This window comes from Malassezia vespertilionis, chromosome 1 (assembly GCF_029542925.1).
Source record: "Malassezia vespertilionis chromosome 1, complete sequence".
Taxonomy (NCBI): domain Eukaryota; kingdom Fungi; phylum Basidiomycota; class Malasseziomycetes; order Malasseziales; family Malasseziaceae; genus Malassezia; species Malassezia vespertilionis.
Window position 1 is genome coordinate 30,479 of NC_079247.1, and position 24,022 is coordinate 54,500.

The following is a 24,022-nucleotide window of genomic DNA, read 5'->3' on the forward strand; positions in this document are numbered from 1 at the left end:
GAGGTAGGGGGTATACTGCAACGCATAGCAAACCACCGAATAATTTACAATCAGAATGATGCGGGATATACGGTCCACCCATGTTGTATTGCGTGCATGCATCCGCGCAACATTTTCACGCATATTTTGTGCCGAGAGCACAGCCTCGGCGATCCCCGACGTCCATGTGGCAGCAATCAAGTAACTTCCCGCGATGAGCGGGTACAGCCAAAATACGTTGGACACGCTGCCCACCCATATCAAAGTCTCTTTGTCCCCAGGGTCTTTCCACAGTCTAGCCAAGTCGGGGAGCAATGTAAGACTGGTAAAGTGGACGAGCGCACAGATGGCACCGCTCAGTATGACGCCCTTAACAACCCCATTTCGCACAGGTCGCGAGCTGCTGTTAGGAATATTGCGTATGCGTACATGATCACTAAGTTGTAAGCGCGTTTCCATTGATTCGCGTCAATCACTCCACACGTAAACCACCGGGTATGGAGCCGCAGCGAGCGGTAAAGGCTCATCCGGGGTACAGCGCTTCTCGGTCCCCTTACATTCCATACTTCAGGGGCCGACGATGTCCATCCAGTGTCGTAGTTTTCATCTAATTGCGTCGATAAGTTTACATTTGCATCTGTATCGAAATCGACAGATTGTAGGATTGTACGCGCATGGTGCCGCAGCATGCTGCCAGTTGTCAGGCACAATGGCGAGTGACTGTTCGCTGCAAAAAATGGGTTGCTGACTAAATACAATACAACGCGCGCACGATTGTTTACTCCAACACGACGATGCCGAAGGAATTGCCCAGGATCGACCTGGAGCATCCAAGTGATCTTGACTATATCACGCATGCCGTGAATGCGTATGCAAATGATATTGGCAAGGAACATATGCGTGCGCGTGGGCGTCAGGGCAGTGCCTTGGAGGACACGTTAGATCATGCGTTAGAGCGCGTACGTTGTAACAAGCGAGCGCTAATGACAGTGGGTGTACGCGGCACGGACACGACTGATACCTAATATATCGATAAACGGCCTGTCACTTGGCGACTATGCAAAGCAAGCGACGGGTGCGTATTATTTGTTTTTCTAACCTGTAGCGGTGGAGCCGTTTGATGAATCGCTTGCGAATCGTGTCAACCAACTATCGGAAAATGTGGATGAAATGACCGAGAGTGTAGTCGAGTACCGCAGGGCGGTGCCTGCCGCATACGCAAAAGCTGTCAAGCGCCGTGCTGAGGCGCTCGATGCACTTGCCAATGCACGCGAAGACCAGCGACAGCGCAAGTTGCGCAAGTCCAAACCGCGTACCCATTTCCCCGCATTAGCTATGGCGCAGCCGCTTACAGGTATGCGTGCGCAACATTATACTAATACCACAGTGGATGCAGATGCAAAAGAACGTATTGGAGAGACCCTACATACGGTATATGCAAATATGGCGCATCTGGAATCGGTACGTGGTGCTCCTGTATGCCTAATGCAAGTCTTTACCAGAGCGTGCAAACGCTGCAGCCGACCAGACAAAGCTGGTCCAGCGCTTACGAAATATGCACTCCTAGCCTTCACACTGACTAATGCCACATAATATCCGATACCGACCGAAATGACTTTGCTCGCCCAATGCGAGATGTTTTTGCGCGCTGCAGGCGGCTAACGCGCGAAGCACGTAAATTTGTTAGTTTTTGATTGGTCAATTATACATTTTCGAAACACAAGGGGATGATGACAAATCTCGTCGTCAACGAAAAAACTCGTGCTCCACACCGGCTAAAATATCCGGCGGAGCAAGGTTCCACTCGTGTGTCGTCCTTCTTGCTGGCGTATTTAGACTTGTTCTTGTTAACCATTATCTTCGTCTGATCTTGTGAAAGGGTATATCATGAATCTCACTAGGCAAAAAGTCGCTATTATTGGCTCTGGTAACTGGTATGTGACTGCGTTTGTGGCGTCGAGAAGAACAGGTCTGACCACATCTTTTTTTATCCTACAGGGGCAGTGCAATTGCTAAGATTGTTGGTACGTATTGCAGAAGCCTGGCTAGAGTGGATTGCTAACAGATTAGGCGCCAATTGCGCTCGTCATGGTGCATTTGAGTCTCAAGTGAAGATGTATGTGCACGAAGAGACGGTATGTGTGATTTTAGTATTGTGGCTCTGACACTGCAGGTCAACGGCAAGCGCTTGACTGATATTATCAACCAAGATCACGAGAACGTGAAATATCTTGCTGATGTGAAGCTTCCTGAGAACGTCGTCGCAGGCTCGAACCTGGAAGATGTTGCGAAAGGAGCTACGCTTTTGATTTTTGTCCTGCCGCACCAGTTCATTCTCAACGTGTGCAAGTCCCTGAGGGGAAACATTGGTGAGAATGCCCATGCAATCTCCATGATTAAGGGCGTTGATGTGCGGGATGGCAACATTCGCATTTACGCCGACGTGATCGAACACGCGCTCGGCATTCCTTGCGCTGCGCTGAGCGGTGCCAACATTGCCAACGAAGTCGCGCGCGACAAGTTCTCCGAGACTACCGTTGGTTACCGCCCCGGAGGCCGCGAGTTTGCGTCTGACATTTACTTCAAGCTCTTCAACACGCCCAACTTCCGTGTTGGTCTTATCGAGGATGTCGCCGGCGTCAGTCTTTGTGGTGCGCTCAAGAACATTGTCGCAATCGGCGCTGGATTTTGCGATGGTCTGGGCTGGGGTGACAACTCCAAAGCTGCGATCATGCGCATTGGTCTTATGGAAATGATGAATTTTTCGATAAACTTCTTTGACAATGTCAAGCCCGAGACGTTCACCGAAACTAGCGCCGGTGTTGCGGACTTGATCACCACCTGCTTCGGTGGCCGTAACCGCAAGTGCGCAGAGGCGTTTGTCAAAACGAAGAAGCCATTTTCCGAGCTTGAGGCGGAGCTGCTCAACGGGCAGAAACTCCAAGGTACAGAGACTGCGCGTGAGGTGCACGAGTATCTTGCTCACCGCGGCAAGGTCGACGAGTATCCTCTCTTCTACAACATTTACAAGATTTCATTTGAGGGCATGGACCCTGCTAAGCTGTCTGATGGCATCTAAGTGGCAATATGTCTTTTCACGTTCTTGATATCTTTTTTTTTGTTCTGTCATCGTGCCAGACAATACCAGCGATGGGCAGCGCATCCTCGCAAGAACAGTGTAAGGTAACGTAGCGTGTAGTGATATCCTACGTTTTATTTATCTAGCGGCCTTCCCAAAATGCTTTTTCTCGTCCCCCCCGCGCGAGACTGTCAAAGTGTGGCGTGAACAAACGACAGCGAGACTTGAATGCTATTGGTGAGGGAACGTCGCGTACAAAACGTACCTTCGAGAGAGCGGCAGCGGATGATGGATTCGACCGAAAGTTCATTCTGGAGTTGACGTGTCTCCGGTTAGTCGTGTCCAAAATACGTACAACAAACTCCGTTTGACTCTCTCCACGGCTAGAAGGTGCAGATTGTGGCGTCATGGCCCGATCCATGTCCAAACGGTCGTCAGGGTTTGAAGACGGCGAAGTCAACTGCATGTTACGCGCATTTACGGCAATGCAGTACCGGATCGTGTCTTCTCTCCGCAGCCATACATCCAATAACTCTTTCCAAAATGCCGCGCATACACTCTCATTTTCGCGTGAGTATGTCGATTTTCCCAAATCCACGGCCGATGCAGAGGAAAAAGCTGATTTATGCTGCTGTAATAACGACGGAGGAGCCGACGTGCCCATGTCCCTCGATTTTGCCCATGTTCTGTTCAGCCGTAACGTCACGCCATCGTCCAGCGCGCGGAATTGCCGGAGCAAGTCTGGAGGTAAGCAACCGCATTAGGCACGCGCCTTTGAATTCAACAAGCGACAAGCAGACATTCGGCGTCAAGTCGCGCACAGTGTCCGGTGTGGGTACTGGCTCCATTGGTATCTCGGTATTGGCCGTATTTTCAGGCGCCGACTGGACATGCGGAAGCATGGACGGCGAATAATACACAGACTTCATCTCGATACAGAAGCACCGAGCAAGCGGAGTTTTGGCAAGTGTCCACGTGGTGGGCACGCACAAATTCAAAGTGCTCGTACGACCACGGGGGCATCTCTACTTGGTCCACTTGGACATTTTAAACCATACTTCGCCCAACTGCACGCGTGTTTCATAACGTCTCGAAAATGGCTACGGATCCCGACTGCATTTTCTGCAAGATTATCCAAGGCAAAATCCCTTCTAAGAAACTGTATGAAACTGAGAAAAGCTATGCCTTTCTCGACATCGGACCCGTTGCTCCTGGCCACAGTTTGGTGATACCAAAGTATCATGCCGCCAAAATGCATGAACTGCCCGATGATAGCCTTGCTGACCTGCTCCCAATTGCAAAGAAAATTGCAGTGGCCACCGGCGCTGATCAATACAACATCTTGCAAAACAATGGAAGACTCGCACACCAGGTGGTCGACCATGTGCATTTCCATGTGATTCCAAAGCCAAGCCAGGAGCAAGGTCTGGTTGTGGGCTGGCCTACAACAAAACCCACGCCAGAGGAGCTGCAGGCCGTACACGAGAAGCTGATGCAAAAGCTTTAAATGCTCGCATGTGACGATATGATTCCTTTTATTTACCATTGATAGACTGATGCCGCCATAGGTACAGTGCATTTACATATATGTCGTGCTCGCCAAGTATTCCTTGGCATCCTCGGCAATGCTGCGCTCCTCCTCATGAAAAACAGCGACTTTAGCAATGTGCTTGCCCGGTATCATCACCATTGGTACAGTGCGCTCCGAAAGTACCACCTCGCCTCCCTCTGCAGACTCGTCCTGTTGAAGTTGCTCTTCGATAGCATCGTGCAGAATTGCGTTCCCAAGACTGTCAATAGACACTAGTATTCCGCTGAACGCGCGCTTATTATCATGTAAATGAATACGGATTTGCTTCGCAATAAAGTGATTGCGGACACGCTGCTCGGCATCCATTAACGCGGCAACGTACTCTGGCAAGGTTGTCGAGGCGCAAATGAATGGCGGAGAAAGGATCGGCTGACATAATCGTGTCAAGGCGTCTGTGCGGCACGGCGTGTTGCTTCTTTCCGCATGCAGCAAAAAGACTCGCACGGGGACGCATTTGGGGAGCCAGTGCCTTTATTCAAGAAGCGGAGTCGATGTAAACGAGGGACGACTGTCACTGGTGCGGCGCTCGAGCCGCCGGCCGCTGACCAAGTAACAGCATGCGAGGTAAAACACGGTGTCGATGTGGATGATTTGGTTGCGATGCGCAGTATGCTTCGTAAGCCGACTGGGATCAATCTTTCTTGTTTGAACAGTGGCAAACAGAAATGCACAGAAGGAAAAGATTGGCGCGAGGAAGGTGAAGTTTCGGATACTACAAATCGGTTTGTCCGCCCCGACAATTTCCACCGCGAACAGGGCGCGCTTGGTACAGAAAACCATATGTGAGCATACCGTATAAGCTTATTCTAGAACAAAAAATGACGAGGAAATGGCACGGAAACGGAAAATTGGCGTCCATGTCCATGACCTGAGAGTGGTGCCAGGCAGCAGCGGCCAACTCGATGCAATATACCAACTGCCTGAGAAGTATACCAATCTACAACATGATTTGGAAAAACCTAGATCTGACACCGAAGGAGATGCTACTCAGGATACAGCCTTTTTAAGCTCCGTTCCAGAGATTGACCTTGGTATACAGTACGTACTCTGTGCATTTACCAACAAAAGCGCGCGACTTCAGAATATTGAGGCGATTGAGAAGGCCAAGCGTGAGTTGTACGAGAAAGAACAAGCGCAAGGGCGACTATGCGAGGAAAATAATGCGATGCCGTTTCGATGTATGTTTGTTGAAACACTGACTGTAGCACTTTTAACCGGAGATCGCCGTTCGCGTCAAGCGCAGGATGCCAAAGAGACTTTGCGTCACGCACGTTTGGAAGCACAAGGCGTTCATCTTCCTCTCGTACGTCCTGAAATTATGCGGCACGAATACGCGCGTGACGATAAAGCATACAACCATTTTAAGAAACGACAACGACGGTAGTTTTCATAGTGTACATGGTTATGAACGTATCAAGGAGCGATGAGATCATCGTCCGGCGGTCGGGCCCAGTCCCACAGACGTACGGTGCCATCGTCTGCACAGCTCGCGAGAATTCCTTGCACCTTGTTCCATACCGCACTGTATACAACGACTTGTTTGCGAGTGTAATATGCATGTGACGAAGGCAAGGATCCCGTTGCGATTGCACCCTCAGGGGAAAGCGGCACGTCCGCGGCGCCATCGGTATACATCGCCTCGAATCCGTGCCCCTCTAGCGTCTGAAGCACATTAGGCGATTCCTTTTCCCAGAGATAGACAAGACCATCTTCTGAGCCACTGGCAATGAGACTTGGGTCCAAGAACGAGGCGCGAATAAAGTTTTTCGACGTGTTCTGGTTTCCCTTAAAGCGTTGGAGTGGGCGAAGCATGCGCATATCCCATAAGCGTCCCGAGTTGTCCTTTGAGCTAGTGAGCAATTGCATTCCGTCTTCGCTCATATCCACCGATGTGATTTCACCGAGATGTCCTTGCAAGGTGTGGACAGAAAGCCCTGAGAGCTTGTCCCACAACCGAATCGTTGTGTCCTTCGCACCGCTCACAATCAAATTCCCTTGTGGATTAAATACCGTTGAGGAAATGCCAAGGTCATGACCAGGCATCATGCGCACGGCTGTGCCAGTAGAAATGTCGTACAAACGAAGAAGCTTATCATAGCCGCCGCTGACCAAATGCGTCTGGTCGGGACTGAACCGACAGGTGTACACATCGCCATACCCACCTTGCAGGGTACGCTGTAAGAGTTTAGACTCGACATTCCAGATTTTGATGGTCGAATCGCCACTGGCGCTTGCAACGTGTGTTCCATCGTGTGTTGCATCGACATCCCATATACGGCTGCCATGTCCTTCCAACACGGCATCGCATGCGCCAGTAGCAGTGTCCCAAACGCGCACTGCCCAATCACCCGAGCCGCTTACAATGTGATGGCCATCATCGCCAACGAAACGAACGCATTTCACATTCTGGGAGTGCCCATAAAGCGACTTGCGGCACCGATTCGGCACCACAAACCCAGCGTAATCTTGGAGGAGACTCGAAACGACGGGCACAGTTCGTTTTTGATACCGCGCAAACTCCACCTGGTATGCCAATGCCTGGTGCAGGAGGGAAACAAGGCGGTGCGGAGGCACATACCTTTTGTCCATATCCCCACTTCCTATCTCGGGAGGATGCACAAACGTCGATTCCGTGGTCGTAACTGCGTCGCGTTCAAGTTGATCCTGTTGTAAGATAGGCGAGAACTCAGCGATAAGTGCTTCGCGTGCAGGCTGAATACCCTCCCAGGATCGAAACGATGGCGCATCAGTGACGGATTGGGCAGAGAGCAGGTAACACAAGTCACCAAACTCCGCAGCGTGCGGTTGGTAATGCTCTAACGGCTTCAAACGCTTGGTCAAAAAAGTGAATGCTTTTTGATATTCGCGGTGCTCGATGTGCTCGAGGTATTGCTGCTTGTAAACGGCGTAAAGAAGCGCTTTGTGGTCCTTGAGGAACGGCTTCGTACACAGTTTGTCCACTTCGGTCCAATTGCCCTCCAACAAGTAGTTGCATAATTTGCGATGCTCTGCCATAGTATCGTCAAGTTCACGAAGTTTGACACCAGCCTCTTCCAAAAGCGCTAGGCGCGTAGCACCAAAGCCTTCGTCGGCGAGCCATTGGGAAATTATGCGGACCATATCTTCCTTCATGCGTGCACTGCCCCATTCCATAATGACTGAGCTTGAAGAACTGATGCAAGTATCACGCACAGGGTGAGAGTAGGAATCGTGGGACACAAGCTGGCCCTTTGTAGTGCTCCCGGCCAAGATTTGGCCGACATTCGCAGCGCCGATTTGCGGTGTCACACGTTGGTTTTCGCGGTTTACAACGACTTGATCGTTGGATTCTCGCAGAAGTCTGGCGTTAGTGTAATAAAAAGATACGTACGCATTCCTGCGTGCATTCCAGTTCACCCATTCATTCCTTGTTTCTGATTGTGCGGGAGAGCCTCCTTTCTGAGCATCTACAGCACGAGGCCTCTCTTGGTCATAAGAGAAATACGGCGCCAGGGATTGAATCTGAGTAATGATAGAATCCTTCCGCATTCCATCCAATATAGGATCCATCTCGTGTGATGTCTGTGCGACAAGCGAACACAGCGCCGGCTCGCAAGTCGAATCGTCGCTCGGGAGCGACCTCGCAAAGTGGAGGGTTCATTTTTGCCGCGTGCTTTTTTTTGTCCATCACCATGGCGTCTTCGGCTGCACTCGCACCCTACCAAGCCGAATACATTGAATTGGCATTGAAGTGGGATATCATTCGTTTTGGTGGTCCTTACACGCTGAAGTCCGGACGCCAATCGCCATATTTCTTCAATGCTGGTCTTTTTGACACGGGCCTGAAGCTCCAAAAAATGGCGGAGTGCTACGCGGACTGTATCGTGGAGAGCGGCATTGAATTTGATATGATGTTTGGGCCAGCATACAAGGTATGTGTAAGAAGTGGAGTTGTGCTAATGTATAGGGCATTCCGCTTGTCGCGGCTACGGCAATGGCGCTTGCCAAGAATCACGGAAAAGACGTGCCGTTTTGCTTCAATCGCAAAGAGGCGAAAACTCACGGAGAAGGTGGCAATTTGGTTGGCGCGCCATTGAGAGGACGTGTACTGGTGATTGACGACGTGATTACTGCAGGAACCGCAATTAACGAGGCTGTTGTGATCATTAACTCACAGCACAATGCACGATTGACGGCGGTAGTGATTGCACTTGATCGTCAGGAGCGTGCATCGGAAGAGAGCAATGAGAGCGCCATTATGCAAGTGGAGCAGCGTCTTGGTGTGAAAGTGTACAGTGTGGTGACGCTGAGCCAGATTATCGAGCACATGAAGCACACGAGAGGCGAGGAGACGAAAGACGACATTGAAGGCATGCTTGCTTATCGTGAAAAATATGGGTGCATTAGCTAAACGCACAGCACAGATTGCACCGCTGACGTGTTCGGCCTCGTCGAATGGTTGGCAACGGTAATCTGGCGCGCCGCACAAACAAATAACCATGCATAGTATCCCTCCGTGCGTTTGTGGGGAATTAGCTCAGTGGTAGAGCGCTTGCTTAGCACTATTGATTGCATGAGGCCGTGGGTTCAATTCCCACATTCTCCATTTTTTGAGCGCCTGCACACAGTTTTGTTGCGATGTAGAAGCACTGTATTGCAAAGTGCGAAGTAGGTATTATACGTTCGCTTATTTCTGGGATGATGACCATGACATGTGTTGCTCGGCCTTCTGCTAGCATTTTACATTGCGTGCGCTTTTTTGTTGTCGTCATACACGCTCTACATCTGTACACATCATACTATTACAATCCATCTTACATGAAAAAAAACCACAATGCCCATAAAAGCACAAATGCAGCCACAATAGTGACAGTTACACGGTTGGACTTTGCAAAACGTGACGTTGTCTTAGCGAGTTGTCGACTTGTCGCTTGCATGGTTGCACTGAACTGGTCAAACACAGACGACTAATACAAAGTCAGCGAGTGCTACGCCATGTATACGTACAGACTCCCCAAGTAGCCCACGTTGGTTTTCGGAGTCATTGTGAATGTTAATGGTGACTTCTCGCTGCGCACAAATTAGCTACCGCCAAGAGCGACGGGGCGCAACACGTACCAACGAATGCACCTTATTAAACAACCGGTCCATAGAGTCCTCATTCTGCTGTTCGTACATCGATGCGTTGGCGTACGACGCCATGGTGTTGGTTACCAAAGTGCGCCGCACCATTGTCGCTCAAGGTGCGCAAATTAATTACAAGGATACCCTACAATAATCTACCACGGCAGCGCGAGTTCCTCTTTTGTTTCAGGCAAGCATGTCGTTCCGTTCCATGCTGACGAATACTCGTCCAGCATTTGCGAACCTCTCTGGGCCTGTACCGAAGCTGCATTTGCCCACACCAGCGTCGCAATTTCTGTTGTACAACAACGTCCCGGCACAGCGGCGCTTGGCATCCAACTTGGGGCCGCGTCGTACTAAGTATCGTAAAGCGCAAAAAGGTCGTGTGCCATTTCCAACAGGGGGCTCTGTAAAAGGCACCACTATTACTCAGGGAATCTACGGGATCCGCGCGCTGGAACCGAGTCGTATTTCTGCAACACAGCTTACTGCTGCCGAGACAGCGTTGAAGCGCAAGTTGAAATTGGTCCGTGGATCGCAGGTATTTATGCGCGTTTTTCCCGATATTCCTGTGTGTGTGAAAGGAAACGAGACTCGTATGGGTAAAGGAAAAGGCACGTTTGAGTTTTGGGCATGTCGGTATGTATGCGATTTACGATAAAGTTGACAACAAGTGTCCCTGTTGGCAAAGTACTTTTTGAAATTGGCGGTCATTTTGAAGTGCGCGAGGAAGTTGCCAAAGAAGGTATGTGGATATCTTTTGTACTTACGCTAGCGTTGCGCTTGGCAGCGGCAAAACTACCCATTCGTACCGAGTTTATTACAAAAAACACGCCACCACGGCTTGGGCGCGAAGTCAGCTCTAGCTTGATTGCGAATATGCCCACACGACCTGAAGATATGCCATAGGACTGATTTTTGTTGAGTTCAGAAATACTAGTTGGGTATACATTCTATTCGTCCTCTTCCTCTTCCTCTTCCTCTTCCTCTTCTTCTTCTCCCGTCTCCTCGCCCTCTTCATTGTCCAACGGTGCAGATGCTTGGTTACTGCGCCCCATAGAAGAGTCTTCTTCACGCCCAACGGCATCCTTCCAACATGTTACAATATCGTTTAATTGGACACGCGCGGAATCCAATGCATCTGCCAAACAACCAAATGCTGTGCTTTTCGCGCTCTGCTCCAATTGAACAACACCATTTCCATTCGATGGCGGTGCAGGATTGTCCGATACTGACTCCGACCGAGCTTCAAAGCCATGAACATCAAACGCCCATGCGTAGGAGACTGTTGCGCTGGCCATGCTTGTGCGGTGGAAGCGCTGTACCACGTGATAAGCAACAGGTTCACCACGTGGAGTCCGTCGTGGGGGGATCGTGCGCCGTGCTTGAAGCCACGACCAGCGACGATGCGATTTGGGGTGTTGTGTGCATTTTTTGTGCTCCTTTCACTGTTTTCATATACGGATGCCAAAAGTACTGCTGTGGAGCGCAGGCAGCAAGAGCTGCTAAAAAAAGCGGCCAGTGCCTCCGACGGAATATTGGAGCTGGACGAAGGGGGCTACGATACGCTGCTTTCCGTCCCGCGTGATTACTCTATCACGATCCTATTTACAGCAACTAGCCCAAAGTTTGGATGCGCAGCATGCTTGATGTTTAAGGAGCCATATCGACACGTTGCTCGCGGATGGAGAAAGACACGCAGTAAACAGAAACATGTGTTTGCCGTTATCGAGGCTGAAGAGAATATGAACGTGTTCCGCAGGAATCAGTTTACGCACGCTCCTATTACACGTACGTATCTTGCATCACACACTGGAGAGTCGAGAGATCCACTTGATTATGACGCATCCATGCGTGGGTTTACGGATGATGACTTTGCCAATTACATGTCCAGTATACTTGGCGTACAGGTCAAACCGAAGAAACCCTTTTTCACTACGGGACGTGTCTTGCAGATTGGTCTAATTGCGCTTGTTACGTGTGTTTTGGGGACCATTTACTACAAGTTTGACATTCGTCATGCGTTGCGTGTGGTCATCATGTTGATCTCGTTGGCGATGATTTTTACATTCACATCTGGTTACATGTGGAATCAAATCCGCCGTCCACCATTTATTCAGCGTGGGAAAGATGGGAGTATTGAATTGTTTGCAGGCGGCGGATTTGGTCAACAACACGGCGTAGAATCGCCTTTGCTAATCACCCTTTGTACGTATTATCCGTGAAACAACTAACGAAAGATGCATTCACTACACTCTGCTGCTTGCTGCTCACCAACGTGGCACCACGCATTCAATCGTCCGTGCTGCAGCGCGTTGTAGTGTACTTTGGGATGATTGGCGTGTTGGTCGCGTTCAGTGGTATGATCGACTTTTACCGTCGGAAAAACGGGTCCTATCCGTTCCGTCTGTTCTTCTAGTGGGCATGACGTCTACATATTGATAGACAAAATGACTATAGCACAAATTTCAGTCGCGCTTGAAAGAGTGTCGGTCGTACGACTTGGTCTTGCGTTTTCGCCGCGAGGGCTGCACAGGCCGGCGTGCTTCGACCAAACCACGCGCTTGCATGCTCTGGAACCGATCCCAAAACAAGTTGCCTTCTGGCTTGAGTTTGCGGAAATTTTCGCTCAGCTCGTCGCCAGTTTGTACGTCGACACGGCTTTCGGGGACGCTGTATTTGCTTACACGTAATCCTGCAATGCCCTTTTCCTGCATCCGTGTCAGCTTGCGCTGCCTACGCTCATCAGCGAGGGCTTGCCTTTCGGAGGTGAGTGCCTTGAGTTTCTTGGCTCGGGCAGGCATCTCAGACACCATGCCACGCTGTATACGCATCTTCTTTCGCTGCTCCGCCACGCGCTTCTGCTCTTTCGCGCGCGCTTCGCGGCGTCGCTGTGCCTGCGTCTTACGTCCTGGCATTTTGGGGGCGCTGTACTCTTCCTCTCCTTTTTGGTTTTCATCGGCCTCCTCACCAAATTCCCCTATGACCATGCCCGTCGTAGCATCATTACGATAGGGGCGCAGCTCACTAAATTTGCGTTTGAGGTATTCCTTTTCTGCATCTGCATCTTCTTCCGCTTTCGCCTTTTCGTATGCCTCCTGTAAAAGTTGCTCATGCTCTTTATAATCAGGATTGTATGACGCGCCAGCGTGTGGCACTGGGACTGCTGCAGCCTTCTTTGCAATGCGGCTCGGTTCATGCAGCGGTGAGGATGGACGGAGAATCGCAGTTTTGACCACAGGTGTGATCCAATCGTCCTGTCCCGCTTGCTTCTCGGGCGCAGGGTCACTCCACAAGTTGTGCTTCTCCGTAAAGACGCTATCGCTCTGAAGCTTCCCAGCACTTCCACGCTCAGAATCGCCTTCTATTCCTTCATGCGGGCGTTGAGCAAGGATACGCAAGCGACGCTTCAGCTTGGCGGGTAAACCTGCGGTGCTCGCCTTGCCGCCAGGCGTTTTGGTATCCAATTTGAACGTCGCCTGCATACGTTGCTGCACTGCAGGTACCGCGCTGCGTTGTTCCAAAATCTCTTGGGATCGCAGTTTGCGCTTTTCCCGCGCTTGGCGTGCCAATTGTGTCTCCTGACCGGATCGGTCCTCGACGAACAGCTGACTATCTTTATGCGTGTGCACAGGCGCACCAACAACTCGCTCTTGCTCACGGATATCCTCCAGTGCGGCTTCTGTTGCAGAGAGATCAATATTCTTACGCCATGACTGCTTCCCTTTACGTGATGATTGTGTATACTGCGCAGGGCGTCCCTTGACTGCAGCCACTGTACGCATCGCAGTGGTCTTGGCCATTGCAGGCAGTGGATCCTGCCGGCTCTTTTTTTGCCAACTTTTTTTTTCTCCACGTGATAGCGCGGCCGTGCGCACGCCTTCTTGTTCATGCCCCAGACGCTCGTCGACTACAGCGACTCTGATGACGATAGGCCTGTAGAAAGGAAGCGGCTCCCAGCGCTAGATTTGAGTACGGATACGTACAAGGATGAATGGCTGAGTTACGTTTGTGTACAAGGTGCGTGTTCTGAAGCCAACTTACGCCAGTGCCGACGCATACGAAAGCACTCAAAAAACTTCTCGCGCTGGTGAGCAAGGCTGGGAGTAAGATGTGCAGCTTTGCAATGGTGGAAGATTATAATACCCTGCATATATCCTTAACGCGACCTCTTGTTTTACGTCGATCAGAACAACGGCTTTTGACAGCTCAGGTCGAGGGGGTGGTACAGACTTCTCATGCCTCTAGATTCTCGATCGCGTTTTCCCAGTTTGCATGTTTTCCCAGCGATACTTCGGAACGAGTCTTTATTGCTTTAGAATGCAATACAGGATGGCACCAACTGCATCAGCTTGCGCGGGCGCTCGACGAACGTGTACACGCACTCTTTGGCGCGCCTCTGTATTTCACAGAAGCCAGATTTCATGCGAGTGTTGGCTATTTTGAAGATATTCAGCTACCCCGAGCCAAGCTTGTGGAAATGGGGCACATCTTTGTGGCAGAACTGAATGCTGCATACGGCGACATGCTGCGCTCGGTCCCCCCCGTAAACACTACGACCATTTTCACGCAGTTTAGGTATCATACCGATGCAGTGCACTTGTTATAGGTTGAATATATCAATCAGTATATTGATAGCCTACTCTTTCTCAGCCTCCTTCTTGTCACCTTCCTCCTTCTTATTGTCGTCCTCTTGCATTTTACCTTTCTCGTTGCCCTTCTTCTCCGGACTGTGGTGCAGAATAATGGGGTGTTCCTGGTTGTTCAAATGATTCTGTTCGAGGATGACTGCACGTTAGTATACTCGACATGAAATGCGTACTATCGCTCCAGGAGTGCTCTTCCGCAAGCTTTTCTTCTTCCAGCAATTTATCGCCGGCGCTGGGTAGATGTGTCAAGCTAGCCATGCCAATTAAAGATACAATTGTAAGACCTTGCGCCCATACACGTGTCTGGACAAGCTTTTGCGAGAAGCTCAGCGGCTGACTTTGTATATACAACCAAGAGCCTGCCATCGAGCCAATCCAGCTACCGATAACCACTGTGAATTTGTTGTTCTTTGTCCAAGACAGCGCCTTGTCGTACAAGGGCAGACTATCCCAATCGGTCTCGTGCTTTTGCTTTACACGTTGTGCGTGTTTAGAAGCATTGTCCGCGTAATGCATCTGCTCAAAAGCAATGCTCGCTCGCTCACCAAACACGCTACCGAGCGCCATACCGCCAAGAATAGTGGTTGTTAGCTTGAGCGAACGAGGCATTTTGCGGATCGTGGGGGAGTAGGTCTGTAAAAAGTAACCTATGAGCGTAGTACCGCCCATGCCAATGGCAAAGCCTTTAGCAGCGGCTTCCTTTGTCGTCTCATAGCGACTAGTTGTCAACTCGGTCAGGAAAACATACGTACACAGCGCGCATCGCTTTGGGGCTCACTTCTTGGTGATTAATGTGTGCATCTACCGAGCCGCTCATTTTGGTAAAAGGGTTGGTTTTGTAAAGGGTTATTACTTCCGATCTAGGCGTAGGCTAAATAATTCTATCCAGTCATGTGCCATTACTTCGCGTCTGTGCACAGTTAATTTCGGGACGGCAAGTACTGACGTCAGTGGTGTAACATGGCACAATACACACCTTGTACGGATTAAGCAGACCTTTAGGATCAAATACGCGCTTAATGCGCTTCATGCAATCAATAGATACGAGATCCTTTGAGTAGCCAATTTTGTCCGCCTTCATAAGACCGAGTCCGTGTTCAGCAGAAATGGAGCCCCTGTTATGTCAGGGCACAGGAAAGGATACGTACCTGACGCTCGCGACGAATTCATAAATAAACGGCTCAAGCGCATTCTCGACTTCCGCAAGGTAACCTTTTGCGGCGACATTAATATGCAGGTTTCCTGGTGTTAGTGCACAAAATCACGTACCGTCGCCAATGTGCCCGTAGCCGCCGACCGCAAGAACAAGGTCCTCTCCGGGTGATACACCCAGGATCCTATGCTTTTGGCACTGTAGCTTCACAGCGTCTACAAGGTCGTACATTTTTTCAATGGGAAGGCTGACGTCATACTTGTACACCTTGCCCAAGTGTCCGAGCGATTCGGGGATGTTCTCACGGATTGCCCACAGCGCACGAATTTGAGTCTCGTCTTGTGCAAGTACGCCGTCCGAAATGAGTCCCGATTCAAGCAGCTCCTCCAAAAGCAGCTGCATCTTCTCATCGTCATGTTCCTTGTTCGAGCCGCTTGTCTCTACCAAGACATACATGCGGTGCGGTTCGGTAAAGGGGTTCTTATGCGATTGTACTTTGCTGTTCATCACCACATTGAACGTGTCAGCATCGACAAACTCGAATGCGGACAAGATCTCGCCGCAGTATTTCCGCACTGTACGAAACGTCTGCTGCACGGCCTCGTACGAGTCAAGGCCAAACATGGCAAGTTTCACTGACTTGGGCCGCGGTGGTGTTGCAATGGAGACGCCGGTGATGATGCCGAGCGTGCCCTCGGAACCAATGAAAAGCTGCTTTAAATCGAGTCCTGTGTTATCTTTACGCAAGGTCTGCAGACCCGTGATGATATCACCATTCGGAAGCACGACCTCCAGACCCAATACGGAGCCATGTAGAGAGCCATAGCGTAAGAAGCGGAGGCCACCGGCATTTGCCGCAACATTTCCACCAATATGGCAGCTACCTTTTGCACCAAGATCAAGCGGCATCATGTATCCCTCGTTGGCGACGTAGTCGTCGAGCACTTCGAGGATGCAGCCTGCGTCACAGACCAGCGTGCCTGCCATAGTATCGAACGAGCGAATCTTGTTCATGCTGCTAAGGTTTACAACAACCTCGTCGTGAACTGGCACACTTCCGCCAACCAGACCTGTATTCCCACCTTGAGGCACGATTGCAATGTTGTTCTCATAGCAAATGCGCATGATTGCAGAGAGCTCTTCGGCAGACTTGGGTTTGATAACACACGAAGACTTCCCGCGGTACTTGCCCATCCAGTCCATATTAAAATGATCCAGCTCTTCAGCGGCAAGTACGTTCCATCTCGCCTTATCCGAAGGGATGGTGCTCAGCAGCGACGTTTTTGGTGTTGCCATAACAGTGGCAAATTGCTCCATCAGAGCTGGCGTCACCGTGCTAAATTCCGGTCTTCGTGCGGGTGTGGAAAGTAAACGCGTTTGGGCTTGTAGGCGATTGCAAGCATGCCTGTGCAGCGAAAATGGTGCACGCAGCGCTGCGCGGCAAACTACAGGCATGACACGACCCGCCATCATGGTGCGAGCCCAACGTGGGGAATCGCAGCAGTGCTTACGTAAGGTCATGCGGTGCTTTCGACGCGCCTTGTCTTTTCCTCGCGACGCATTGTGTGCGCGTGGCATGGCATGCAATGCAGACCAATTTGGACCAGTACGTGTTGCATACCAATCTTACATGCACAGACAACTTGAACAGCTACGACGGTGCGAACGTTTGTCTGAAGCGCAAGTAAAAGACCTATGTGCAAAAGCGCGTGATCTCCTTGTAGAAGAGTCGAATATCCAGCGCATCGACTCGCCTGTAACGATTTGCGGTGATATACACGGGCAGTTTCACGATCTGCTTGAGCTTTTTCGCGTGGGGGGAATGTGCCCAGAGACAAACTACTTGTTTCTAGGTGTGTACCTGCATTGTGCTGACGTCAGGCGACTTTGTCGATCGTGGGATGTATTCCGTGGAAACGTTTCTTCTTCTGCTTACTTTGAAAGTGCGCTATCCTGATAGGATTACGCTGATTCGGGGCAATCATGAGTCACGGCAAATTACGCAAGTATACGGGTTCTACGACGAATGTTTCCGCAAGTACGGGAATGCGAACGTTTGGCGATACTGTTGCGATGTATTTGACTACCTCTCTCTCAGTGCAGTTGTCGATGGTCGCGTTTTTTGTGTGCACGGTGGCTTGAGTCCCAATATTTTGACGCTCGACCAGATTCGCACGATTGACCGTAATCAGGAAGTACCGCACGACGGTGCCATGTGCGATTTGCTATGGTCAGATCCGGACGGTACGTGTATCAACAGAAATGCTTATTGCAGATATCCACGGATGGGGCGTATCTCCTCGCGGTGCAGGCTTCCTCTTTGGCGACGACGTTGTAAAAAACTTTGTGCACAACAATGGCCTTGACTTTATCGCCCGTGCGCATCAGCTTATATTGGAAGGCTACAAGCAAATGTTTGATGCAGCCGTTGTTACCGTATGGAGCGCACCGAACTATTGCTATCGCTGTGGCAACATTGCAAGCATCCTCCAACTGGACGACGCATTGAATCAGAAATACGCTACTTTTGAAGCTGCTCCACACCCGTGTGTATAACACTCCGTACTGACCATAAAGCGAGCTGGGTATGCCTGTCAAACGGCCAGCACCGGATTATTTCCTCTAAATACCCTACCACCGCACACCGACGCACAGTCTCAACGTTTCGTTGACGCGTACGTAAAAACCATAGAATACATGTGACGTAATCTTAGTAATGATTTCTTTGGACCTTACGCGTTATACGGAATAACATTACTTCCCACTCTGCAACCCGCGGTATTTTGAATTAGTGATGGTTAGTGCACACATGCCGTTCCAAGAAGCGAAACGTACGGTACAAGGATCGCCGATTGCGACCGCGATTGCTGATCTGACAACGGACAAAGTAAGTTATGCGTTTGTCTCTTGCTAACGCACAGTATGTGGAAAACTCGCATGAAGGGTGTGTTTGCCTTGCTTTCACTAATTATGCAGTATCGATGCATTGAATGCATACATCAAGGAAAGTCCGGACGGTGTGGAAGAAGCGATTTTTGCGTTGAATCGTGCGTTGGATGATCCGAACGTGTACAGGCAGCTGCGCGCGCTTTCTGTACGTCTACCCTATCAGTGCCTCACACAGATCCTCGAGCAACTCGTAAGAGGTGGCTGTCGCGCATTTCAGCGTACGTGCGCCGCAAAATTTTCTGACATTAGTTCGTTTCCCCGAAGACGACCTTGTCAATCGCTTGAAAGAGATTGCCAAAAGCCGCTCTTCTGACCCTGGCGTGTCGCTGAAGATGATGGATATTTTTCGCTCTTGGCGTAAGCAGTTTTTGCATGATCCGCAGATGGTCTACGTGTGCAGTCTGTACGCACAATGTGGTGGTGTCGATCAAGTGCCCAAGGTTGCAACAATTGGCCGTGGCGAGTACGTGCCCGACCTTCTTTCGCCATCTTTCACATCGCCGCTTGTGACCGTGGGTGACCACATGTCTGCTCAAACTAGTGTGGATGGTTCGATCGGCGTTGCGCGGAAAGAGGCGGATGCGCTCCTGCAAGCGATGCTTGCGGCACAGGCAAGGTTTGAGGATATTCTCGATGACGAGGCCGTGCACAAGCATGTGAGTAACGTGCTGGATGTGCAAAAGTCGATTGTCAAGTTCATTCACACCGTTTCGGATGAGGAGTACCTCACGATGCTCGTAGACGCTAACGACCGCATTGTCGACGTTCTCCAGCGCCTGCAAATGGGCGGGGCTGGTGCAGAGGTACCAAGTGGACCACTTGGTGTGCAACTCGCTGCGAAGGAGGCTGTTATTACGCAAGCAGCGCGACGTCTTTCGCTGACAGACGTGGATGCCATCGCTATGCCCGCTGGAAACTCGTCGCGCAACGCCGCACGGAGCGAGCTTTCGCGCAAGGTTGACACATCGCTGGTGCTTCACTCTGGTTTTACTACTGCGGCGCCCTCGCGCAATCCAGGCTTTGAGGACTACACTATCAAAGAAACTGGTCGGGACGCGGTCGACTACGAAGTTGCTGCGCGGAACACGCGAGCCATGGAAGGCACCTATGTAGAGGAAGCTATCGCGCCGGATGCTGCGGCGCCGGATGCTCCCGCGCCGGCTATTCGTGGCGCTGCACCGCCTATCCTCGGCACGAGTCTTTATTCGTAGCTGCGTTATTTTGTACAGCCATTCCGTGACGCCCACGTGCGCAATTGACGTCCAGGCTTAATGCCCCGATTGGTATGCGCACAGTCCGTGCCACCGCTTTTTGACCAAAAACCATGGCGTCACCTGTCATGGCTGATGGCCTGCGGCAGCGAATGCGCTCTGAACAGCTGTCGGAAGTTGATTTTACTCAGAACGAAGATGTTCAACTGAAGAAGTTTGTTGAGACGAACGGTCATTTCAGTCTCGTCCGGTACGTACGGCAGTGGCGCTAACGCACAGCAACTTTCGTCTTGCCGATGTGGTCACACTCATGAATGGTTTCTGTGGCGCACAGTCTATCTTTATGTCTGGGCGCTATTTGGCAACATCTAACCCCACATACATATGGTATGCATTATGGTTCCCATTTTTTGGCGCCATTTTTGATTTGCTCGACGGCAAGGTTGCGCGCTGGCGCCAGTCGAGCAGTATGCTTGGCCAGGAGCTCGACTCGTTGGCCGATTCTATCTCGTTTGGTGTGGCTCCTGCATTCATTGCGTTTTCGCTTGGCTTGCGTCTCCCGCTGGATACATTTGTACTTACTCTCTTTGTCTGCGCCGGTGTCGCGCGTCTTGCGCGCTTTAATATCACCGCCGCGACCGTGCCGCATACGCCATCCGGAAAAGCGCAATACTTTGAGGGTCTACCGATCCCTTCTAGTCTTGTCCTGGTCGGCTGCATGGCGCTGTGCCTTTTGTTTGGTCGCTTTGAGCTTCCTGGCGGAGCATGGGTGCCGAAGGGCGAGTTGTTACCCTTCACGGGCCGCTGGCACAATATGCTTTCCACCTCATCGCTTGGTGTCCCTCTTGGTGTCTTCACGCTGGACTTTTCCGAGTCGCTGTACAAACTGCTGACCACCGGTGATGTGCTGCGCCAATTCCTCAGTAAGCAAACCATTGCCGGTGTCGCAAACTGGGCCGGGCGTTATAGCGTGCACAAAATCACGTTGCTTTGGCTTGCCTGGGCGATTGCAATGGTCAGTAAGACGTTGCGTGTGCCCAAACCGTAGGCCATCCATGTATCCCTGTTTCGCTTGTAGTGTGAAATGCGCGCGCCGCTGATTAGGAAGTATGTGCACTGTGGTGGATGTATGCTGGCGGGCACACGACCGCGCACGCGCCAGTTTTTTACGACGATGCCCAACTTGGCGCTCCAAGTGCGAGCTGATTTCGAGGGTGTGACGGGTCTGGTACCTGAGGATGGGGTACATGCAGAGATCATGTTTCCTGTGACGTGCATTTCTTGCCACGAAACACATAGAAATCCTGTCTCGCTCGACCCAGCGGGCGACGTTGAGATGCAAAAAGGCAGGGGGACTGCGAACCTCGTCATGTCCTGCGCCAACTGCCGCAGGGAGATGAGCGCATCATTTATCGTGCCAAAACCTGGCTCAAAAAAAGACGCCAAGCCCGGCGAAATTTCACCATACCACGAAATTGCGCCGGTCGCAGATGCGCGCGCCGCATGGCACACACTGTGCACGGTGGAATTCCGCGGGATGAATCCTGAAGACGCTCAGGTTGATACCTTGCTTGCCGGCGATGCAAAATGGGCATGCCGTGGCGACGAATCGGGCACGCCATTTGGCGACGTCGAATTTGACGAGGGCGAATGGCACGACTACGACGATAAGGCTGGCGACGAAGTGGGCATTACCGAGGTCAAGTTGCAATGGAAACGTGTGTAACTATAAGCGAGGAATGCGCCCAATCTCCTGGAGCAAATCGAGCTCGCGATCGTGCGACACGGCAGAAAAGCCATGGAACGCCATACGGTGCGTGCCAGCGCCGCCCGTCAAGGCACGTAGTCGTGTACTGTAGCGCATCAAGCGTGCGAGTGGAATCAGTGCAACAATGGTAGTGGCGTTTCCTTCCACCAAGTGCTCCTTTTTGTATCCGCCCTGCAAGTCAGGCGGCATGTATATCTGGTAATCGTCTTGCTGTCCAGTGGCGTCTGTAGTGTGTACCATGTCCAAAATCTGGCCATGCTGCGCGGTGCTGATGTCGGATGCTAGCTTGCCCGTGTACGAATTGCTCGTTTGGATACTTACGTACATCATGGGTTCCATGAGGCACGTATGTCCATCGGCTGGAGACACGGTGCGCGACGTGTGCCCAAGAATTTTGCGCATCATCTGCGATACCAGCATGCGGATTGCCGCAGGTGGACTTGTCTCTGCGCTTTGCACTTGTACGTTGAGAAGTGTGATGTGCAACCCTGTGAGTGGGTACCCACTAAGCGGTCCCCGCGTAAGTGAAGCAGCGGCACCCTGGAAAAGCGCGTGCGAAAGCGTAGTGTGCGCATATTGCAGATCCTCAACTTCTCCAAGATCAACATGCACACTGTTGCCGCCAAGTTGCGTATTTACCGCGGCCTCTTCTTCTGTAAGTGCACGGACTGCGAGGGTGACGCCTGCGTGCACTCTCTTCCCAGCGAGCTCCTGCGCGAGTACATCTGTCAGCTGTAGTGTGCCGCTACCCTGTTTGAGCGTTTCGCGGTAGCCCACCCTGACGTGCCCAAAGTGCGCATCTACCTGAAACTCAGACTGGAGTCTGTTTTTAGCAATGTCCAAGTGCAGCTCGCCCATCCCACTTAGTACCGTCTGCGCAGCGCCGCTTGCCGTCGCGGAGCTGCTATCGCCGACGTGGAGACTCGGATCTGTGCGGACAAGCATCGAAAGCGCCGCATGCACAGCGCCCTCCTCCGCCTTGCTTCGCGGCTCAACACTCACGCTGAACACTGGCGGAGGAACGTGCACGCGACGAAGCCGCAGTGTTCGCATTGCGCTGTGCTCAAGCCGTGTCTTGCTCTGGCTCTTGGTATCCACTAGTGTATCGCCCGTGCATGTATCCTTTAAGCCAAGCACAAGGCCAATCTGTCCAGCGTGCAATGCAGGGACCTGCACGTACTGGTCCGCGTATGGCAGCATCAGCTTTGTGATGCGCTCTTTTTGGCCTGTAGTGGTATTGTACATGACCGACGCGCCGTGGACTGTACCAGAGTAGATACGCACAAACGTGATAGGCCCTCGCCGCTTGTCCCACACGACTTTGAACGCTAGTGCGGTCGTATCGGGATGGGCCAGTCCAACCGCAACGGGGCGTGCGCGCGGTGTGTCGGGCTCGAGAACCCCTGGCACCTCTGGCTTGTCCTTTGGACTCGGGAGGTAACGCACAATGGCATCCAGCAACGGCTGGATACCTATATTCCGCGCGGCTGCACCGCACAAGACAGGCGCAATCTCACCCGCCAGCGTCAGCCTACGAATTGCGGCATGCACCTGGTCGAGCGAAAGAGCGCTTGGGTCAATATCTTGTTCGAGTAGGTGCTCTAGCAGCGCTACGTCGAGTGATAATACAAGTTCCAGGAGTGCGTCACGCGCCTTGACTGCCTCATCATACAAAGCACCGTGCTGTGCTGGCTCCAAAGGAATACGTTCCACATCCTCCCCGGCGACGCCATGGAAGCGTAGCACCTGCATTTCCAGCAAGTCCGCCATTCCCACAACCGCGTCTTTCTCGATTGCGCCCTTATCCTCGCCGAGTGCCGATGCATGCACGGGCAATTGCAGCAGCGCAGGTCTGGTGTGCAAACCTTTGTTGATAATGGTGCGCATGGAATGCGCCACGGATGCACCGTCACGGTCCAGCTTGTTTATAAAAAAGAGGTGTGCTTGCACACCGTACCGCTGCGTCTGTGCCCATACATTGGCGCTCTGGGCCTCAACGCCTTCGACACCGTCCAGGACAACGACCGCGCCGTCAACGACGCGCACGGTGCGCTCCACTTCAACTCCAAAATCAATATGCCCCGGAGTATCAACAAGCGTAAGCGCCGCAGCATGCACTGGCGACGTTTCGCGCATAAAAGACGCAACCATCGGGCTGGCCCACCACACAGGCCCCACTGCAGCACTTTGGATCGTAATGCCACGCTCGCGCTCCTCTTCTAAAAAGTCTGTAACGGTGTTTCCGCAGTCTACATCTCCAGGCGCCATCTGTACATTGCTTGAGTGGGGCGGCGTGATGCCTGGAAGGTCCAGCGCGTTGGTCAAGTGCAGGAGGCGTTCGGTGAGCGTTGTTTTTCCTGCATCGATATGCGCGACAATGCCAAAATTCCGGATAGACTCGGTGGGGATGCGGGTGGCACTCAAAGCGCGTGCGCTTGTATGCAATGATGCACGCACTGCAGCGACGCACGCACCGCAGCGCACACTGCGCTGGCAGAGGCCGAGCATGCGAAAAAAGAATTGGGTGCACGATCGGGGAA

The 24,022-nt window shown here is 51.7% G+C and overlaps 16 protein-coding genes and 1 non-coding gene across 17 annotated transcripts; 10 read left to right on the forward strand and 7 right to left on the reverse strand.

The window, feature by feature from the left end:
• Positions 1-773: 773 nt before the first annotated feature.
• MVES1_000019 (uncharacterized protein) lies at positions 774-1,572 on the forward strand (the record flags this gene model as incomplete). The annotated part of the gene is made up of 3 exons (XM_056204882.1): positions 774-938; positions 1,045-1,054; positions 1,085-1,572. 3 exons carry the CDS (start codon positions 774-776, stop codon positions 1,570-1,572), a joined length of 663 nt encoding a protein of 220 aa, XP_056060857.1.
• A 521-nt stretch (positions 1,573-2,093) lies between these two features.
• Positions 2,094-3,058, forward strand: MVES1_000020 (glycerol-3-phosphate dehydrogenase (NAD(+)); the record flags this gene model as incomplete). The annotated part of the gene is made up of 2 exons (XM_056204883.1): positions 2,094-2,114; positions 2,153-3,058. 2 exons carry the CDS (start codon positions 2,094-2,096, stop codon positions 3,056-3,058), a joined length of 927 nt encoding a protein of 308 aa, XP_056060858.1.
• Positions 3,059-4,154: 1,096 nt separating this feature from the next.
• Positions 4,155-4,565, forward strand: HNT1 (bis(5'-nucleosyl)-tetraphosphatase (asymmetrical); the record flags this gene model as incomplete). Its single annotated transcript, XM_056204884.1, has 1 exon — positions 4,155-4,565. One exon carries the CDS (start codon positions 4,155-4,157, stop codon positions 4,563-4,565), a length of 411 nt encoding a protein of 136 aa, XP_056060859.1.
• Positions 4,566-4,637: 72 nt separating this feature from the next.
• Positions 4,638-4,955, reverse strand: MVES1_000022 (uncharacterized protein; the record flags this gene model as incomplete). Its single annotated transcript, XM_056204885.1, has 1 exon — positions 4,638-4,955. The coding sequence occupies one exon, from the start codon at positions 4,953-4,955 to the stop codon at positions 4,638-4,640; it is 318 nt and encodes a 105-aa protein (XP_056060860.1).
• Positions 4,956-5,072: 117 nt separating this feature from the next.
• MVES1_000023 (uncharacterized protein) lies at positions 5,073-5,435 on the forward strand (the record flags this gene model as incomplete). The annotated part of the gene is made up of 1 exon (XM_056204886.1): positions 5,073-5,435. One exon carries the CDS (start codon positions 5,073-5,075, stop codon positions 5,433-5,435), a length of 363 nt encoding a protein of 120 aa, XP_056060861.1.
• A 627-nt stretch (positions 5,436-6,062) lies between these two features.
• On the reverse strand, positions 6,063-8,023 carry MVES1_000024 (uncharacterized protein; the record flags this gene model as incomplete). Its single annotated transcript, XM_056204887.1, has 2 exons — positions 6,063-7,978; positions 8,020-8,023. 2 exons carry the CDS (start codon positions 8,021-8,023, stop codon positions 6,063-6,065), a joined length of 1,920 nt encoding a protein of 639 aa, XP_056060862.1.
• A 297-nt stretch (positions 8,024-8,320) lies between these two features.
• Positions 8,321-9,039, forward strand: MVES1_000025 (uncharacterized protein; the record flags this gene model as incomplete). The annotated part of the gene is made up of 2 exons (XM_056204888.1): positions 8,321-8,560; positions 8,596-9,039. The coding sequence occupies 2 exons, from the start codon at positions 8,321-8,323 to the stop codon at positions 9,037-9,039; spliced, it is 684 nt and encodes a 227-aa protein (XP_056060863.1).
• Positions 9,040-9,154: 115 nt separating this feature from the next.
• Positions 9,155-9,234, forward strand: MVES1_000026. The gene has a single exon. It is a non-coding gene; the product is annotated as a tRNA-Ala (tRNA).
• Positions 9,235-10,385: 1,151 nt separating this feature from the next.
• Positions 10,386-10,661, forward strand: mrpl16 (39S ribosomal protein L16, mitochondrial; the record flags this gene model as incomplete). The annotated part of the gene is made up of 2 exons (XM_056204889.1): positions 10,386-10,391; positions 10,416-10,661. 2 exons carry the CDS (start codon positions 10,386-10,388, stop codon positions 10,659-10,661), a joined length of 252 nt encoding a protein of 83 aa, XP_056060864.1.
• Positions 10,662-10,705: 44 nt separating this feature from the next.
• MVES1_000028 (uncharacterized protein) lies at positions 10,706-11,053 on the reverse strand (the record flags this gene model as incomplete). The annotated part of the gene is made up of 1 exon (XM_056204890.1): positions 10,706-11,053. The coding sequence occupies one exon, from the start codon at positions 11,051-11,053 to the stop codon at positions 10,706-10,708; it is 348 nt and encodes a 115-aa protein (XP_056060865.1).
• Positions 11,054-12,220: 1,167 nt separating this feature from the next.
• On the reverse strand, positions 12,221-13,555 carry MVES1_000029 (uncharacterized protein; the record flags this gene model as incomplete). Its single annotated transcript, XM_056204891.1, has 1 exon — positions 12,221-13,555. The coding sequence occupies one exon, from the start codon at positions 13,553-13,555 to the stop codon at positions 12,221-12,223; it is 1,335 nt and encodes a 444-aa protein (XP_056060866.1).
• An 836-nt stretch (positions 13,556-14,391) lies between these two features.
• Positions 14,392-15,218, reverse strand: RCF2 (Replication factor C, subunit RFC4; the record flags this gene model as incomplete). The annotated part of the gene is made up of 3 exons (XM_056204892.1): positions 14,392-14,540; positions 14,575-15,119; positions 15,154-15,218. 3 exons carry the CDS (start codon positions 15,216-15,218, stop codon positions 14,392-14,394), a joined length of 759 nt encoding a protein of 252 aa, XP_056060867.1.
• Positions 15,219-15,321: 103 nt separating this feature from the next.
• Positions 15,322-16,850, reverse strand: DLD2 ((R)-2-hydroxyglutarate--pyruvate transhydrogenase; the record flags this gene model as incomplete). Its single annotated transcript, XM_056204893.1, has 4 exons — positions 15,322-15,342; positions 15,378-15,516; positions 15,550-15,643; positions 15,671-16,850. The coding sequence occupies 4 exons, from the start codon at positions 16,848-16,850 to the stop codon at positions 15,322-15,324; spliced, it is 1,434 nt and encodes a 477-aa protein (XP_056060868.1).
• Positions 16,851-17,140: 290 nt separating this feature from the next.
• PPH3 (protein-serine/threonine phosphatase) lies at positions 17,141-19,714 on the forward strand (the record flags this gene model as incomplete). Its single annotated transcript, XM_056204894.1, is given in 10 exon segments — positions 17,141-17,160; positions 17,206-17,213; positions 17,234-17,407; positions 17,436-17,798; positions 17,830-18,100; positions 18,357-18,441; positions 18,476-18,498; positions 18,531-18,648; positions 18,667-18,721; positions 18,753-19,714. The coding sequence occupies 10 exon segments, from the start codon at positions 17,141-17,143 to the stop codon at positions 19,712-19,714; spliced, it is 2,079 nt and encodes a 692-aa protein (XP_056060869.1).
• A 113-nt stretch (positions 19,715-19,827) lies between these two features.
• Positions 19,828-20,762, forward strand: CHO1 (CDP-diacylglycerol--serine O-phosphatidyltransferase; the record flags this gene model as incomplete). The annotated part of the gene is made up of 2 exons (XM_056204895.1): positions 19,828-19,964; positions 19,994-20,762. 2 exons carry the CDS (start codon positions 19,828-19,830, stop codon positions 20,760-20,762), a joined length of 906 nt encoding a protein of 301 aa, XP_056060870.1.
• A 126-nt stretch (positions 20,763-20,888) lies between these two features.
• MVES1_000034 (uncharacterized protein) lies at positions 20,889-21,440 on the forward strand (the record flags this gene model as incomplete). The annotated part of the gene is made up of 1 exon (XM_056204896.1): positions 20,889-21,440. The coding sequence occupies one exon, from the start codon at positions 20,889-20,891 to the stop codon at positions 21,438-21,440; it is 552 nt and encodes a 183-aa protein (XP_056060871.1).
• MVES1_000035 (uncharacterized protein) lies at positions 21,441-23,990 on the reverse strand (the record flags this gene model as incomplete). Its single annotated transcript, XM_056204897.1, has 1 exon — positions 21,441-23,990. One exon carries the CDS (start codon positions 23,988-23,990, stop codon positions 21,441-21,443), a length of 2,550 nt encoding a protein of 849 aa, XP_056060872.1.
• Positions 23,991-24,022: the final 32 nt, after the last annotated feature.